Below are 16,511 nucleotides of genomic sequence, written 5' to 3'. Positions count from 1 at the left end.
GCACTATATGATTTTAGTGTATTGAGCATGATTTGATTTACCATTAATATATTTCATAGACATTTATTGAGTGCCTGTGAAGTGCCTAGGTCTGGAGATGTAAAGATAAATAAAAATCTTTGCTCACCAGCTGTTACCATCTCAAGAGGTGCTCAGCGCACATTTTCAAATTATAGTAATTTCTTTGGGAACTTATACCACATACCCACACGCAGAAACACACACACATTTTAAAGGATTTAGGTGTGTCAGAAATTTTCAGGAACCAAAAGAAGCAGGCAGGCCTTAAGGGTGGAAGCTCACATCTAATACTTCAGTATATAACATCTTGGTTTTTAAAATCATCTTTAAATAATATGCCTTGTATATTCTTTCTCTTTTGGCCTCATTTTATGCAGTCCTACTTCTAGAAGGTCTTAATGGCACTTCCCAGTCTAACCCAACCTAACCTCTGTATTTCTTGGTTGCTTAGTTTGGTAGAAGATCTTCAGGGAATTTCAGCTGAAGGTCATGCACTCCAGCCCTTTTCAGATTCCTTCATCCTATCTGGGGGGAGAGAGGGGAGACAGTTTGCCATTTCAGTGTTTGGGCTCTGAGACTGCCATTTGCACATCCACCCTTGGGCAGAACCTTTGCTCTGCATTTTGCCTGTTTGATATCTGGAGGCCCTGGGACCCTCTAGCATACCCACTATGCATAAAATAGTTATCTTCATCTGCCAAGTAGAAGGCCCTTTTGTTCCAGAAAAAAGCCGAAAGTGGGGCCACAACTTTGAGTACAGCAAACTGGGCCCGACTTCTTTTCCCTGCTTGGGTTTGAGACCCATGGTGCCGCCTGAGAGATGGTGTGGGTTGGGCTTGGTGAGGCAGGGCGGGTGATGCACCACACGGCTCCTGGCTGTTCTCGAGCACCCAGGGACTATGTGCCGGCAGACACTGGCTGTGACTGTTGGCCAGTTATGAAAACCCAACTGTGTTACTCTGTGCCTTTCTGGCACCATAAAGGTGCACTTCCCTGCAGGAGGGATAACCCCATGGTCAGCCTCAAGGAGGGGCTGGAAGGGCAAGTCTGCCTGTGCGGTGGAGTGGCCAAGCCATGGCTCAGATGGGCGCAGCGTTCCTGAGACCGTACAAGCACGACCAGATTGCTTTGACTTGGCCTAAGTCAGCGTATATTGAAGTCCCCAAGACACTTTTTCCTTGGCTGCAGGCAGAACGGAGCCACGCGCAGCCTGGGGCCTTTTGCCCCTACCGGCGGATAAGCCCTTTGACCAGGACACTCGGTATTTCTTCTGGCTACTGTTTTCCCTACTGAGGTCAGAGGATGCTTCTGTGTGGCTGCCCAGCGTGTAGCAGAGGTCCATACTTGTGTCCATGAAGTCTCCATCTGCACTCTGTGCTTTGGCTGGAATCACAGTCGCCGCCGCAGGACCCCCTCTGCAACTTAACCACTCTTGCTCTTGCTCCTTCAACGCAAAGGGAAGGGCCCAGAGAGGAAGATATGCCTGCCGCTGTCAGGAGAAACCGGCGCGCGGCGGGTGCGCACTATTCACTCCCGCGCCTAGGGCTGGCGCTGGGGCTTTCGTGTCGGGATTGAAGCTAGAACCGCCCTCCCCAAAGCCTCGCTGGGAGGGAAGTAAAAACAAGACGTCCCGCCCCGTACCCAAAACGTTACAACCATACGTTTCGATCCCTCTCTCTGCTTCCTGACCCTAGAGGGTTAAATCAGGAGGGTACAACGCCCCCCTTCCTCCTACTTCCCGCCTCCCCCCCCCAATCCCCTCACCTTTAAAAAGTTAAAAAAAATGTCTGCAGTCGAAATCTCTTAAAGGGGCGGTGCTGGTGAACGAGTACTCTTGGCACGAGTCACTGAGAAGGCTGGCTAGGGGCGTGAGTTCGCTCCACCAGCACCAAAACACTGAAAAAAAAAAGAGAGAGCGAGAGAGGGGGGAAAAAGGAAAGGAAAAAAAAAGGGGGGGGGAGGCAGACAGACATACACTTTAGATAAGGACAATTAGTCACCAGTGAGACCCTGTAGGAAGAGAGGTTTAAATCAGAGGGATTTAATGAGGGTGCTCTGTGCCTTCCCTGAAGCCATGCCCTCCAGCAACTCCCGCCCCCCTGCGTGCCTAGCCCCGGTGGCTCTCTTGGCTCTGTTGCTCCATCTCTCCCTTTCCTCCCAAGTTGGAGACAGGAGACCCTTGCCTGTAGACAGAGCTCCAGGTTTGAAGGAAAAGACTCTGATTCTACTTGATGTGAGCACCAAGAACCCAGTCAGGACAGTCAATGAGAACTTCCTCTCTCTGCAGCTGGATCCGTCCATCATTCATGATGGCTGGCTCGATTTCTTAAGGTAAGGCAGGGGCTTCCATGGATCATTTTTTTTTTAAAGTAACAACCCCCACCCCTTCCTATCCCCCATTCCAAAGGGGGAAGAAGAAGAAGAAAATAAGCCAAGCGGATCTCACAAAGAGAAGAAAAGAGGTTTTCCTCCTCCTGGAATATTTGCTGTGAGGCTTTAACTGGTGATTGAGAAAAGCAATGTTTTCTATTAAGATGCACATGTTTGCAATGCAGAAGGCATTTCAGAAACTTATCAGTTATGACTGAAAAAATGTTGTGCTTACATATATCCACAATTAGCCTCCCCGTCTCCTTCTGAAAAAGAAACAAGAGGTTCAGAGCAGTTACAAAAGCGAAGAAAAGGTCTGGAGCAACAAAGACCCGAGAGGAATGGGTGTGTGTGTGTGAGAGAGAGAGTGTGTGCCTGTGTGTGTGTGAGTGTTCAAGCGGGGATCGCATGAAAGTGGAATTTTCCACGGAAAGATGGATTTGTCAGTCCTCTCCCACTCCAAGACAGAAAACGAATTTAAGCAGAGACTTGAGCGGTGGGGCAAGTTGGATCGGATTTTTGAAGTTTTCTTTTATATCCTCTGCTGTCGTCTCCAGACTTCAGGACTTTGTAAGATGTTTTTTTATAGACCGAATGGCCCCCCAGTCCCTCCTCCTTAAATCTCCTGCGGTAACTGCATAGTTTAGTTTTTCTTTAAAGAAAAAAAAGTTCTCGCTCCAGTCATAGGGTATTTAAGGAGAGCGGAAAGTGTCCTAGAAATACTCCGGGGATGTTTCGGAGGTCCGAACTCGGCACCAGAGGATTACCAAACCGGGTGGTTTGTGATCATGAACTCCCCCCTTATTCAACGGCTTGGGATCTAATTGGGCTCACTCTCTCCCTGAGTTGTTACTGTTTAGCAGTTAGGCAACTAAGATCCCTTCCCATCAGGGACAGAGTTGTGGTGTAAAAAAAAATAAATAAATCGTCTGCAATGTCGAATCCAGTGTTGAGTTATTAAAAATTCCCTCCAAATTGGAGCCTCAGCTGTGGGATCTCCCGAAGAGACCTGAGAGCTCTCTCAGTCCCACTTTTCTGCCCGGAGGCCGCGTCCGCCGCGCGTCTTTCGTGAGTATCTTTCACTCCTCGCGAAATCCATTTTGCTGCTGGCATCCTCCCGCCCCTCAGCGCTGCGGGTCTGCCCGGGCCTCAGCTAGGTTAGCGGACGCGGCCGGTAGCGGGAGGCGCCACGTGGAGCGCTCCTTCCACGTGGAGCGAGCGTTGCGGGAGGACTGAGTGGTTGGTGTTGCTGCAGCTGCCGCTGAGGCCGTTTCGGTTCCTGGCGGTGCCTCTGCTGGGAAGGCGGGAAGAGCTACGCGCGGCCCGGCTTCCTCCTCGGAAGTTCTGTCGTGCAGCAGAGCGCGTCTCAGAGCTCGTCCGCTGGTTGGGGGCGACGGGGGGTTTTCCGAAATACACGCCCCACTTGCATAGCATTACTCCAGCTGCGCGGATTCCTTCGGACTTCTTTTTCCTTCCTCCCTTTTTAAACCATCTTGTTAACTGCATGCTGCAGGAAAGATTCTGGAAGGCAGCTTTTCGGGGAAGAAGCCGTGGCGGGGCGCATTTGCATTGGCTGTACAGGCTTCGGGATGAACAGTTGTTGGAAATGCCTTTTCTGCCGGGCGGTACTGGCACGGATGTGTCTCGTCTGCCCGCCGCGGGCCCATGCGATGCCCTGACTGCGCCCGCCCAAGAACGCAGTCCCGGAGTCCTCGGCCAAACGACATTCCCGGCCACCGGACTTCTCGGGGTGGCTACCACCTTTGTCAGCAACTCTTCGAAACTATAGTCCTCCGCTTTTTGATTTCACGTCCACCCCCTTTATGATCCTGTGTATTTTCTACATTAGGATTTGGATTTTTCAGAACCTGAACCAGCAAAGCGTTAAAAATAACTTACAGATCTAGAATTCAACAGTTGATCGTCTTAGCACTAAGAGCATCTTCTTTATCCCTCCCTGAAATAGCTTTTGGCTTTTAAAACTATTTATTTGTGGAAATCCCGAACCTAAATACATGTAAATGCTGTTGTTCTGGTGCTTCTGGAGTCTCCTCCAATGAGCAGGTTCCGCATTTCGGCAAACTACTTTTCCCAGAGCTTGCTTCCAAAGGGCCCCACGTAGGAAGGAAACATGAAGTTGAACTCAGAGAGTGGGGAGGAGGATGTTACCTTTCCTGAGATCAGGCTGAATTATTTAAGGGGCCAAAGAGACATTACTTTTACCGTGCAAGGCAGGGGTGGGTAGAGTTCTCAGAAAAGCAAGGATTTACCCCGGGAATCTCTTGTCCAGAGTTTGGGAGATGGATGCGGTTGTTACAAGATAGTGTTGAAGGAAAATCAACTTTAGCATTAAGGAAGGGAAAAAAAAAAAAAAAAAGAACGAACTCGACCTCAGGTACCTGGTCTGAGAGAAAAGAAAGGAGGCAGGTTTCACCTTATCCACAGAGGTTGGGGTGCCCCTGGGGCGGAGGAGGCAGATCTCGGCTTTCAGTCTATAAGTTTGGCAAAAGTCGGAGCCCGGCAGTCCGCGCGCTGCGCGTCTCCGCCGGGAGCGCTTTCCGGGCAGTGGCAAAAGCTGGGCAACTGCGCTTTAGCCTGGTGTTCTCAGCAGAAGTGCTCACCCCCGCCCCCCGCACTGTGTTAACAAACAGACTAACCTTTTGGAAAGAAGTACCTTTGGTGAGCAGCGTCGGGTTGTCTGAGGGAGGGGGCCGCAGCCGCCTGGGTGCAGGAGGCGTAGCCTGGCAGCCGGGCCCGCGCGGAGAGCGGGCTGGGGTGGACACAGCCCGTAGCCTCTGCCAGGTCGCTCGCGGAGAGTGGGAAGAGGGCCTTGGTCGGTGCCCCGCGCCTCTCGCTTTCCCCCGATCCTTTCCTCTCTCTTTCTCTATCCTTGCAGCTCCAAGCGTCTGGTGACCCTGGCTCGGGGACTTTCGCCCGCCTTTCTTCGCTTCGGGGGCAAAAGGACCGACTTCCTGCAGTTCCAGAACCTGAGGAACCCGGCGAAAAGCCGCGGGGGCCCCGGTCCGGATTACTATCTCAAAAACTATGAGGATGGTGAGAAACTTGCTTCCAGTCTAGCGGGGTGAGGGAAGTTGGAGGAATAGGAGCGAGCCCTCCTGTGTATGTGGGGTGGGGTAGGGATAGTAGCGGACTTGGAGGAGAGCCTGGTAGAAGCTCCTCTGAGAAGTTGGTAGCGGAGGGTTAGGGGACACCGGAGTGTGGGACCCCTGACGTGATTACGCGGAGGGGGTCACCAGGTTGTCCTGGGCCCGGCTGCCGGACTTCCGCTGGGCGTGAGCTCCGGAGGCCGAGAACTGGTCGCCAGAACAACTGGCAGGCCAGTCCTGTGGGAGAGAAGACGTAGTGGGTTTCTGACAAAATTCAGACAGGTTCACAGGCTACTAATGAGTCAGGGTCACGTTTCATTCCTAAAATTCTAGAAAATGCCTTTCTGTTTTTCGTATTTCTTGCTTTCCTGAGATGAGGATATAGGTGATACAGCCTCTTTTGAATCCCACTCTATAAAGTTTTCTGGATAATCCCTTTTAGATTGGACCTTTTTGTTGGGTAAGGTTTGAATATCTTCGCGGTGGGATCTCCTTCAGACTGCCTAATCTTAGAGTCTGTTTTTTTTTTCTTCCTGTTTTAAAATGGGATTATGAATGCCAGCCTTCTTTCTTGCCAGGATCAAGTGAGTTAAGTGTTGGAAGGTCTTTGAAAACTCCAAATCATATTCAAGTGTGAGAGGTCAGTCTTTTTAGGTTTGAATAGTCTCATTTTTACTAGGAAAAAAATGAAAATGGTGTTTAAAAGTTTTGTTTAGAGGGTGTAGTGTTAATATATATGAATTTTCTTTGTGGGTAGGGGGCATATTTCAAGTAGTCAAGATGGGAATTGGTGGGTACTCAGCTACTGAGGCTGTTTAGATTGTATGAAAGAGGCACTGGTGTCCGTTCTTGGAGGGTTATCTCTGCCCTGCTGTCCCTTTTCATAAGTGAGCCTTGGTTTTATTTTTAAAGAGCTCAAGGACAGGTTCTTAGAGCTCCCTGGATTTTGTTATATCTTGTCCTTGTAAATCAGCAAAAGGAGGAAATGCCATTGTATGCACATTCTGGAGTTTCACTGAATGGGGATTCTGGAGAGATACTGGGATCTATCTCAAGAGTGGCTGGGGGAAATTTTTTATTGTAAGTGCCAGAGTGGAGAAAGAGCAAGGCTGAGGCTTCTTGAGTTTAAAGCATGAACAGGACTTACTCTTACAACATTTGCCAAAGTGTATAGGGGTGTAAAGCTACATCTTTTCAAAGGTAAATGTCATTGCCATAAAAATGTGGATTGCAATAGATCTTGCTGTCACTCAGCATAAAATGCTGAAAGGTAAAAGATAATCCTGAACAGCAGCTCTGATGGTAATTTGACCCAGGGCCTTATAGCTCCTAGGGTCACTGTCAGCTCTGTGATCAGACATGAGAAGGGAGAATATTAATGGTTTTCCTGATGAAACGGCTTTTCTTCGAATTCATGTCAACTACTACTTCTTTGGCTTGTGAAAAAACATATAAGGGCCCCAAGAACCACTGGGGGAAAGGGGGGGAAAGGACCATTATAAATTACGGGATTTAGTCTTTTTCTCCCAAACTTGAACGTAGGATTATATTACTAATTCATTGAGAACATGAGATCCGCTTAAAATGAAGATACAATTTGTTTCCCTTTGTGAAAAGAGAAAGTGGGCATCATGGGGAGAAGGGAAATTGGCAGAAGGCTTTGCCCCATAAAACTTCATAGAATTAAAAAAAATCAGAAATGGAAAAGATCTAAGAGGTCGTCTTCAATCCTCCCACCACTTCAGGGGTCAGTACAGGATCATTCCATATGGAATCCTTTCTTGTTTTGTCCAAACTGGTATTAAATATCTCTAGGAATGTAGTTTTTACCACACTTGGGGGAGAGAGTTCTTCTGTCCCATAGGTTTTTGCCAGGATATTTATCCTGAATTTTCCTTTTATAAATATTCTCCAAACATTTATGATTATTTCCTTTTTTGCATTTTTTTAGACATCTGTCTTCAAAATAATTTCTGTCTTTGGTATGAGTGGCAGCTTCAAAAAAAGATTTCCTCATAGATGTATTTTTAATCTAGACTACCTGGATTTAATTCTTTTAAAACTTTCTTTAAAGTCTGTATTTCCAGACACTAATCTGTTTTATTGCTCCTAGCTGATCTCCTTTTGATTTATGTCTCCCTGGTAATAAGATGCTCTGAACTATATCAGTATTTGAGGCCTTAGCAGAGTTAAAGAGAGTAGGAATGCCCTATTTCTGCCCTTTGATGCTCACTTATCCTTAAATCACCCATATTGTCTTTGTTGTTGCATTACAGAATTTAAGGCAAAAATATTTTTGGTAGTCTTAGCAATTTTGCAGACATTATACTTCAGTTGTCACTTTTCATCCAGTGATAATTATCATCATCATGATGAACATCTTTAAACATAATTAGGTCTAATTAGTAAATGGCCCTGTAATAGGCACTTGGGCATAAGCACCTTATTAAAAACAAGATGTATTGACTTAAACATAATATAGAGTAATAACATACATTTTGAGTAATAAGATACACCTATTGGCACATTATGAAATTGAATGCTATAGTGAAGGGAATATGGAATTTGGACTTAGAAGGCCTGTATTGCAGGCCTTGCTCTATCACTGAGGATTGTGTGGCCCTGGGCTTGCTGCTTCTCTATAGCATATGGTTGGTGATAATACCTGCTGTGCATTGCTTCTGTGAGGCTTTTAAAAAGTAATATGTGTAAAATATTTTGTCAGTTACAAAGCACTATGTAAAGGCTAAGGATCTTACATTTATTAAGAGCAATTTCAGAAAATTTGTAACATTTAATATTTTGAAGTGGGATTAAGAGTGAATAAGATTTAATGAGACAAGTTTATACAGAAGAAAGGAGATAGAATTAGAAAATTGTTTGACAGGATTAAGGGAATGTAGGGAGAATTGTCTTTAAGGAATGGAGGTGGAGAACATAGGATGGCTTACTTTTTTTGTGGTAATGAGAGAAGAGACTGATCTTTACTTTTGTATATGCTAACAATGAAATGAACCAGTAATTCTAGTTTAGGTAAAATACACTTTTACAGTTAATTCTTATTGTTATTTTGATATGATTTGTTGTTTCCCCCTGAATGAATAGTGCAATTAACAAGGCATGTAGCTTCTATTTTCCACATACTTTTTAAGCTTTAGCGCAATTGCATTTTCTCTTAACTTTCTAAAACCACTGTTTATGTATTACTTTGGGAGAGTCTCTGGTTACTCTTAATATAGTTACCTATTCAACTCTATGCTTAGGCAGCTTGAATTTCATACAAACATGATGATGATGGAAGGTATAAAAATAGGATTGTTCTTCATACCTTGGAATCTTACCATTTGCCTTACCTTTTGTACACTATTTATTATGCATGTCAAAAGCCAGCTTGATATTTCTAAAATATCATATTCATTATATTATTCTTTTGCCCAGAAAATGTTGAAGTTCCTCAACTTGGCATTCAAAGCCTTTCACATTTCAGCCTCGGCTTACAATTTTGTATCCTGTGTTTTTATATACTTTTTATTATAGTCCTACTTGATTTTCACTCTCCGTAAAGCATCTTCATTATCTCAACCCCATACCTTTGTTCAGCCACATTATCTCTGCTCTGAATGCCTTTCTCTTGGCTCTGTTCAAATCTTACCCGCTACCCAATTCCTGAAGGTCCATGGCAAATTCCCCTTATTTTCTTAAGGCCTTTCCCAAGCATATCATTGCGCAGTGATCTCTTCTTTCTCTGGACTGTTGTAGCTTTTACTCTTTATGTTGGGTTTTTTGTTTTTGTTTTTGTTTTTTTTGGCTCTGTCTGCCTTATTTTGCTTTTAACTTTTAACATGTATATGAAAAGTTTTCCTTTCCATTAAATGTTTTACCTTTATAGAAAGTAAATTTTTCATAGGAAGGGACCATATCTAATTAGTATATATTGTAAAATGTCTAGCATTAATAGAGGTTCAGCAAATATTTTTGGATCTATATTGGCTTAAGAACACTGTTAAAGCTCTGGGAAAATGGAGATGACTAAAGAAGAAATGAGTGAATTTGTATATGAAGATTCTATTCATTTTTCACCTTAAGTGCATAGTATTATAAGTTCATTCTTAATGCTTATTTTAATGACATTTTCAATATTTTAACTGTGTACTCTTTATCTTATGTAGTCTAAGTCATCTTGGTTTCACGCTATGCATTTAAATCAAATTTATCACCTGGTTTAAAGCCTTGCACTAGACCCATTACTAATTTTATATTGTATTTGTTTCTTCTTTGCCTTTACTTTTGCTTTTCCTTGTTAGCCTTATTTAGTTTCTATGCCTAATTTTCTAATTCCCAATTTAATAGTGCTTTTTCACAAACTTCAACAGTTTTTTTTAAAATTTTTTATGTATTTATTCATTCGACAGAGATAGAGACAGCCAGTGAGAGAGGGAACAAAGCAGGGGAGTGGGAGAGGAAGAAGCAGGCTCACAGCGGAAGAGCCTGATGTGGGGCTCGATCCCATAACGCTGGGATCACGCCCTGAGCCGAAGGCAGACGCTTAACCGCTGCCACCCAGGCGCCCCTCAACAGTTTTTTTTTTTTATCTCCCTTGTCTTGAAGATTTTCTCTTCAGAGAGCTTCTGAAATTCTAAATGATGAATGTGAGTGCACTTTATAAACTCTAAGGCACTCTACAACTATTATTTTTGTTCACCTTTCTCCAGGAAGTTTTTCCAGTTTTAGTAGAGGTGAGGTAGTTAATTTTTTTTTTCTATTTCCATGCTATCAATCAAGACGTAAGACATGACAACAGCACAAGTACCAAAAAACATATTTGCCTTGAACTTACCCACCTTTTATTATCTCATTTTATTTAAAATAAAGGTTTTATAAAGGTTTCTTGAAATTCAGTTACATTTACAAGTATTTATTGATTACCTACTCTGTTTAGTTTCATGCTAGACAAAGAATGGCAGAATATCAAATAAATAAATGACAGTGTCCCAAATTGCCATTAGAACACAACAGTAATAATTGCCTTAGGCAAGATCTCCTAATCAGTGTTAAAATAAATAGGTGAGGGGTGGTTGGGTGGCTCATTTGGTTGGGCATCCTGCTCTTGGTTTCAGCTCAGGTCATGACCTCAGGGTCTTGGGATCGAGGCCCATATGTGACTCAGTGCTCACAGGAGAGTCGGCTTGAGGATTCTCTCTCTTTCTCCTTCCCCCTGCTTGCATTCTCTATCTCTTTCTGAAATAAATAAATAAATCTTAAAAAAAAAATAGGTGAGACCCTAATGTAAAACTGGATATTTGCATAGCCTTAAAGTATCTTTCCCATAATATTTATTAATGAATTGTTGAGGTGGTTTTGGCTTATGTCCATAAATTCTTTGATACTTCTCTCTCTAGGAGGTGGAACTTGACTTTTGTCCTTTTAAGTGTAGGCTGGATTTAATGATTTGTTTCTAAAGAAGAGAGTCTGTAAAGGGGAAAATACTAACTTTATAGTGGAGAAACAGACTATTTCACAAAGTGATCAAGCTTAACATAAGCAGATAAATCATTTGGATAATCATGTATTCCCTGATATGATGTGATGGGAAGGCACATCACCTTTTTGATATTCTTTGGAAGAATCCCTAACTCTCTGTAATATGAGAAAACATTAGCCAAACCAAACTGAAAGACATTCTACGGACTAACTGACCTGTACCCTTCAAAAGACACTGTCCCTGCTGTCCGTGAACTAGTAGCTTAATTAGTGAGATAATATTTATACTGATAAAACTTAAGAGTAACTCAGAGACAATATAGAAAGAAGTGCTAAGTGAAACACAGTTTGCCAGGTGTAACAGGAAAAGTAGAGATTATTATGGGCCAGACTTAGGTAGGAGTTAGGTTGGGCCTTGTGAAAGAGTTAGACTTTGGAGAGGTAGTGACAAGAAGAGAGGACATTTAACTCAAGGGAAAGAGCATGAGGGCAAAGCCTAAATATGTGTTTGGGTAGAAAGGAGACCATCCTGGTTGCATAGAAGGCACATGTTAAGATTAGTTCATGTTGCCAGAGCTATGTTATATTTTTTAGAGGCCTATTTGCAAATTTTTTTGTTAATTCAGAAATGTTTGTAATTAAAAAATATATAAAAAATAAAGTACATGTTAGAAATGATTGTTTAGAGAGAGAGACAGAACTCAAGCAGGAGGAGGGGCAGAGGGAGAGGGAGAGAGAATCCCAAGCAGACTCCTTGTGCAAAATCTCATGACATTGAGATCAAGACCTGAGTAGAAATCAAGAGTCGGATGATCAACTGACTGAGCCACCCAGGAGCCCTGTTAGAAATGATTCTAAGAAAAGCTCATAATGCTAAAATTATGTCTAAATTGAGTTTTAAGAAGTTCTAATATATTTTTGTTAGTTCCAAAATATGTAATTGAAGAAGAAGAAAGTATATGTTTGAGGGAAAAGGTTGATTGGGTAAATCCGGATTACATTATGAGAATCTTGAATTTTAGCCATAGTAAATGGTATTGTTCCTATAGGAAACTGGAGGCTGTTGTAAGTTCTCTTATTCCATTGGAGAAGGGGAGGACATGTTTTCAACATGGGCAATGCCCCTTGCGCTCTCCCATTCTTCTTTTCAAAATTACTGCACGTGTTCACATACTGTAGCTAAAGTACTTTGTTGAGGTTTGAGTTATGAAGCATGATTGAAAGACAGATAATTTAAAATTTAGTAATTAATTTGGTTCTTACATTATAAGATATATAAAAGAAAGAAAAGGTTTTAGAACTTGCTTGATAAGTTTTACCATTCATACAGAATAAAAACAGACTAGTATTTTATAATATTCATTCACTCATGACTTTATTCACTGAGCAGGCATTTAATTCCTGTTTGACACTGAGGCTGAGAAGATGAAATGGGCTGAGAAGATGAATGAGGTATTAATGTCAAATTTCATACTACTGACTTCTTGTCACTTTAGCAGCATCAGCCAAAAGCAGTTTCTGGAGATTTTTAGGCCGAGGAAGAACTTTCAACTTCATCATTTGGCATTTCATGATTTGTCTGCCAGCAACTTTAGTAGGATTTGATTTAATTGAATATTTTATTAAAGTGTGTCAGAAATCACCTGAAGTTTTATAAATGTCTTATTCTGCCTTTCGGAAACAAAAGAATGAATTTTCTGAAATGTTTAAAATTTGGTACCCAAGTCCTGATGTTAGCTGCAGCTCACTGTACCTTTTGAATTTGAATATGGTATCTCACAAAGATATAGTTGTTCTGTCATTTAGTCATGGTGGCCACCTGTAGAGTGCTGGAAGTGGTAGAGATCAGGAAACTCTGGGATTTGTTTTGAGTAGAGGTGGCTTAATTTCAATGAATCAGAAAATTCAGCAAATAAACCTTACAATCACAGCCACATTTGTATAATTTATCACCTGGTCATTGGGGCCAAAGGTTACCCACAGACAGTTGTGTATTCCTGTACAATGCAATTGTTCTACTGTTGCCAATACCAAATATCAATATTTTTCTTGCCAAATGAGTTTAAATTCTCTCTCCTGTTCTACCAAGCCCTCCTGGTGGGATGGGTACCTCATAGAAGAAAAGAAATTTCTTTCATGATTCCCTGGGCCTGATCATGCCCCCAGTCACATGGTCTGGGCTCCTAGAGTCAGGAGCCTTTTCTGAGAGTCCTTCATCAAAATGGATTAGATGTTAAGAATCTTAACTTTGGGGGTGCCTGGGTGGCACAGCGGTTAAGCGTCTGCCTTCGGCTCAGGGCGTGATCCCGGCGTTATGGGATCGAGCCCCCACATCAGGCTCCTCCGCTATGAGCCTGCTTCTTCCTCTCCCACTCCCCCTGCTTGTGTTCCCTCTCTCGCTGGCTGTCTCTATCTCTGTCAAATAAATAAATAAAATCTTTAAAAAAAAAAAAAGAATCTTAACTTTGGGGCTTCTTAGTGCCTTAATCAAGTTTTCAGATGTCTCCGTCTATGAGACAGTGGATTGGGAACACTGAGGTAGGGGGGTGTGTGTAGAAGAGAGAATATATAAGCATGAGAGAATTTGGTGTGTTTTATTTCTTGCACTTGTCTGTGGGTGGTGTTTTGTCAGAGTAAATACTTATTTCTAGATTAATGGTTTGTGTTGTACAAGATGTAGATACCTGTTGAACTCTGCTGTCCTTTGGTTTCATGATTTGCTTGAGTGAAGTTCAGTTCTGTCAGGTTTCTTCACTTTACTATAGTGAAAAACTGTAATTTTGCCTAACTTAATAAACTTTTGATTATTAACTATATGCCAAACTTAGTGTTAGACATTGGGGCTACCAAGGGGAATAAAGCATGAACTGCAGTCGCAAAGTGCTCTGGTCTTCATATTTGTAGAATTTCACAGTGGTCTCCAGTATTATCTTTCTACTTTAGTCAGATTAATTTTTGCTTAGTCCCTCCACTTTGCTTATATCATCCACTTGAATACTCATCCTCCCTCTCGAATTCAAAATTTTACTTGTCCTTCAAAGCTCTGTCTGTCTCCTCTCCTACCAAACCTTCTGCTAAGCCAATCCCCATCCATCCCTCCTCATTCTCTGAATTTTTCTGAGATTCTTTTCTGAATACTTGATCTAATTTAGTCCAAGTACCTCAGAATTTATGTTTGATTGACTTAAGTTGACATCATTTTTGTCTCTAGGAATTTACAGTCAAAACACACTGGCATTGATACACATACAAATCCATACAGAGAAAACTATCATCACACTGTATGGAACAGACACTTTAAATAAAGCAAAATATTTATGTTATTTAGAAACCTTAATGCATGTGTTTTGCTTTTTGAATGGCAAAGAATAAAGAGTGAAAAATATAAGCGGCATATAGAAAAAATGGGGTATATATCTGTAGCTATATGTTTGTGTTGAGGATGTTGTATTGTTGGGGGTTAAACCAGTACCTTTTCACTTGCTCTGGAAAGGCAAAAAAGCCTTGAAGGATGGAAGGTGAGATTGGAAAGCTGGGAAAGGGTAAATTGTCCAGATTTGGAGCATTATTTCTGAAATAAGAATGGGTGTTTTTTGGTAGCTTAATACTAATACTAATACTAATAAAAATAATACTTAATATTAGTGAGTGCTTTTTATGTGCCAAATGGTATTTTATGCAAATTACATGCACTAATACATTTAATTCTCTTATCAACCCCATGAGAAAAGTACTGTTTTCTCCACTTGACAAACGGGGAAACCAAGGGCACAGAGTGGTTAAGTAACTTGCCTAAGACCACCCAGCTAATGAGTTGTAGAGCAGAGACTTAATGACATCAGTTATTAAACCTGCAGACTTAAATATCTTTTCAGACAGATAAGACATGCAAAAAATAATAACAAGAACAAGATAGGATATAATCAAATGTTAAACCATGTAGAACAAGCTGTAAGGGCTATATGAGTTGAGAGAAGGAGATTAAGTGAAAGCTGGAGTAGTCAGGATCTGGCCTTAAGAGTATATAATAATAATGCTAATAATAGCTATTGTTTGTTGACCTCTTACTACTTTCCATATGTTATCTCATTTAATTCTTAAATCAATCTGAGGAGAAACATTGTGTGTGTGTATGAAGAACCTGAGACTCAGAAAAGACATGTGACTTGCTCAAGGTCATAAAGATAAGCAGTTGATAGAACCAGGATTAGAACCCAGTCCTGTTTTCTCTTTACCATGCTTAGGTAGGAGAGGGATCCCATTTTTGATACATTCATTATTTTATTTATTCATCCATTCATCTTTCTGGCACTCAGAAGCCCTATATTAAACTAAGCCTTGTGGAACATTAAAAGTATGTGTGCCATAGGCCTTCCCATGAGGATAATGGAAGTCCTGTGGGTTAGGACACAAAATAGTTGTTAGGTAAAGCAACAAAAGAATAATCACAGGGAGGCACATGAACAATTGAAAGAGGTGGTTGTCACATTTTATGACACATTGAAAGAATAGAACAACAACTGATCTAATGTGGAATAGAACTTACTACTTTCTCTGGGAAGGAGGTATATTTGGAAGTAGATACATTGAAGAGAATAATAGAAATGAATCAAGAGTATTATTGATATAAAGGAAATGGCAGGATAAAAAGAAAATTATATTTCAAAAAGTTAAAGTTATAAAAAAATTGTTGGGCAATTTTAGAATTACCTTATTTTATATTCATAAACAGAACCATACTCTGCTTTAAGTTCCAAGTCCAGTGAAACCCTGTGAAGGGTACAGATAACTGGTAAGGGTGAGGTTTCAAGAGAACCCTTCCTTTCTAACCTCCCTCCCTGTCTTTCGCTTTAAATTGAGATTTTAAATTCAAGTGGAGAACACTTTTATAGCCACTGAAAATGAAGAAACCAAGGAACAAAGAGGTTTATATATTCTGCACAAAGTCTCAGGGGTGATTTAAGAAACTCTGTTGTTAAGTGGCAGAGCTATGGTTGGATCCAGGACATTCTTACTCTGAAGTTGGTCATTGTCTCTGTCCCTGTAGCATAACAGCACTATGTTCCTCATTCTTCTTACTGAGACAGCTTCAAAGGCCTTTCCACTAGGGGTTTATATTAACTTGAGTCTGATTTGGAAGTTTGAGAATGGGGCTACATGAAAAGTATTATTATTTCCTTTGTGGCTGTTTCCATCTGGTTTGGTCACTTATCTCCTCATTCTGTTACCTCTCTCTGAGGGACCTGGGTTCCATGTCTCTGTCCTCTCTCTGTCCTGCTGCCTGATTAATCTTTCTGAAGCTCCATTGTCTGCCCAGCTAGAAACCTTCAGAGACCTCTCTTGTCTGCTCATTCAAGTTCTCACTCTCCTCCAGCTTTCCAAGGCCCTTGAGAGTCAGCTTCTCCTCTCTCTGCCATCATTTCTAACCCTTGGATCCTCACTCCATCATCTGTTTGCCCACCTTCTACCCATTTCTGAATTCTTCTACCTTGCAGAGCCCTGATCACATTTGTCCTCCTCTATGAATTCTTC

At 41.9% G+C, this 16,511-nt stretch overlaps 1 protein-coding gene across 3 annotated transcripts in view; it reads left to right on the top strand.

Annotated features, from left to right (window-relative positions):
• Positions 1 to 1,977: 1,977 nt before the first annotated feature.
• HPSE2 (heparanase 2 (inactive)) overlaps positions 1,978 to 16,511 on the top strand; it is a 696,190-nt gene continuing 681,656 nt past the window's right edge. For all 3 annotated transcript variants that reach the window (XM_034663118.1, XM_034663117.1, XM_034663119.1), the window contains exons 1-2: positions 1,978 to 2,352; positions 5,288 to 5,445. In XM_034663118.1, the coding sequence (XP_034519009.1) occupies positions 2,066 to 2,352; positions 5,288 to 5,445 (445 nt within the window). In that variant the 5' untranslated portion in view covers positions 1,978 to 2,065. The remainder of the gene's footprint in view (positions 2,353 to 5,287; positions 5,446 to 16,511) is intronic.

The sequence above is a fragment of the Ailuropoda melanoleuca genome, chromosome 6, assembly GCF_002007445.2.
Source record: "Ailuropoda melanoleuca isolate Jingjing chromosome 6, ASM200744v2, whole genome shotgun sequence".
NCBI lineage: Eukaryota > Metazoa > Chordata > Mammalia > Carnivora > Ursidae > Ailuropoda > Ailuropoda melanoleuca.
The sequence above is the reverse complement of the archived record's forward strand: the minus strand, read 5'-3'. Positions and strand labels throughout refer to the sequence as shown.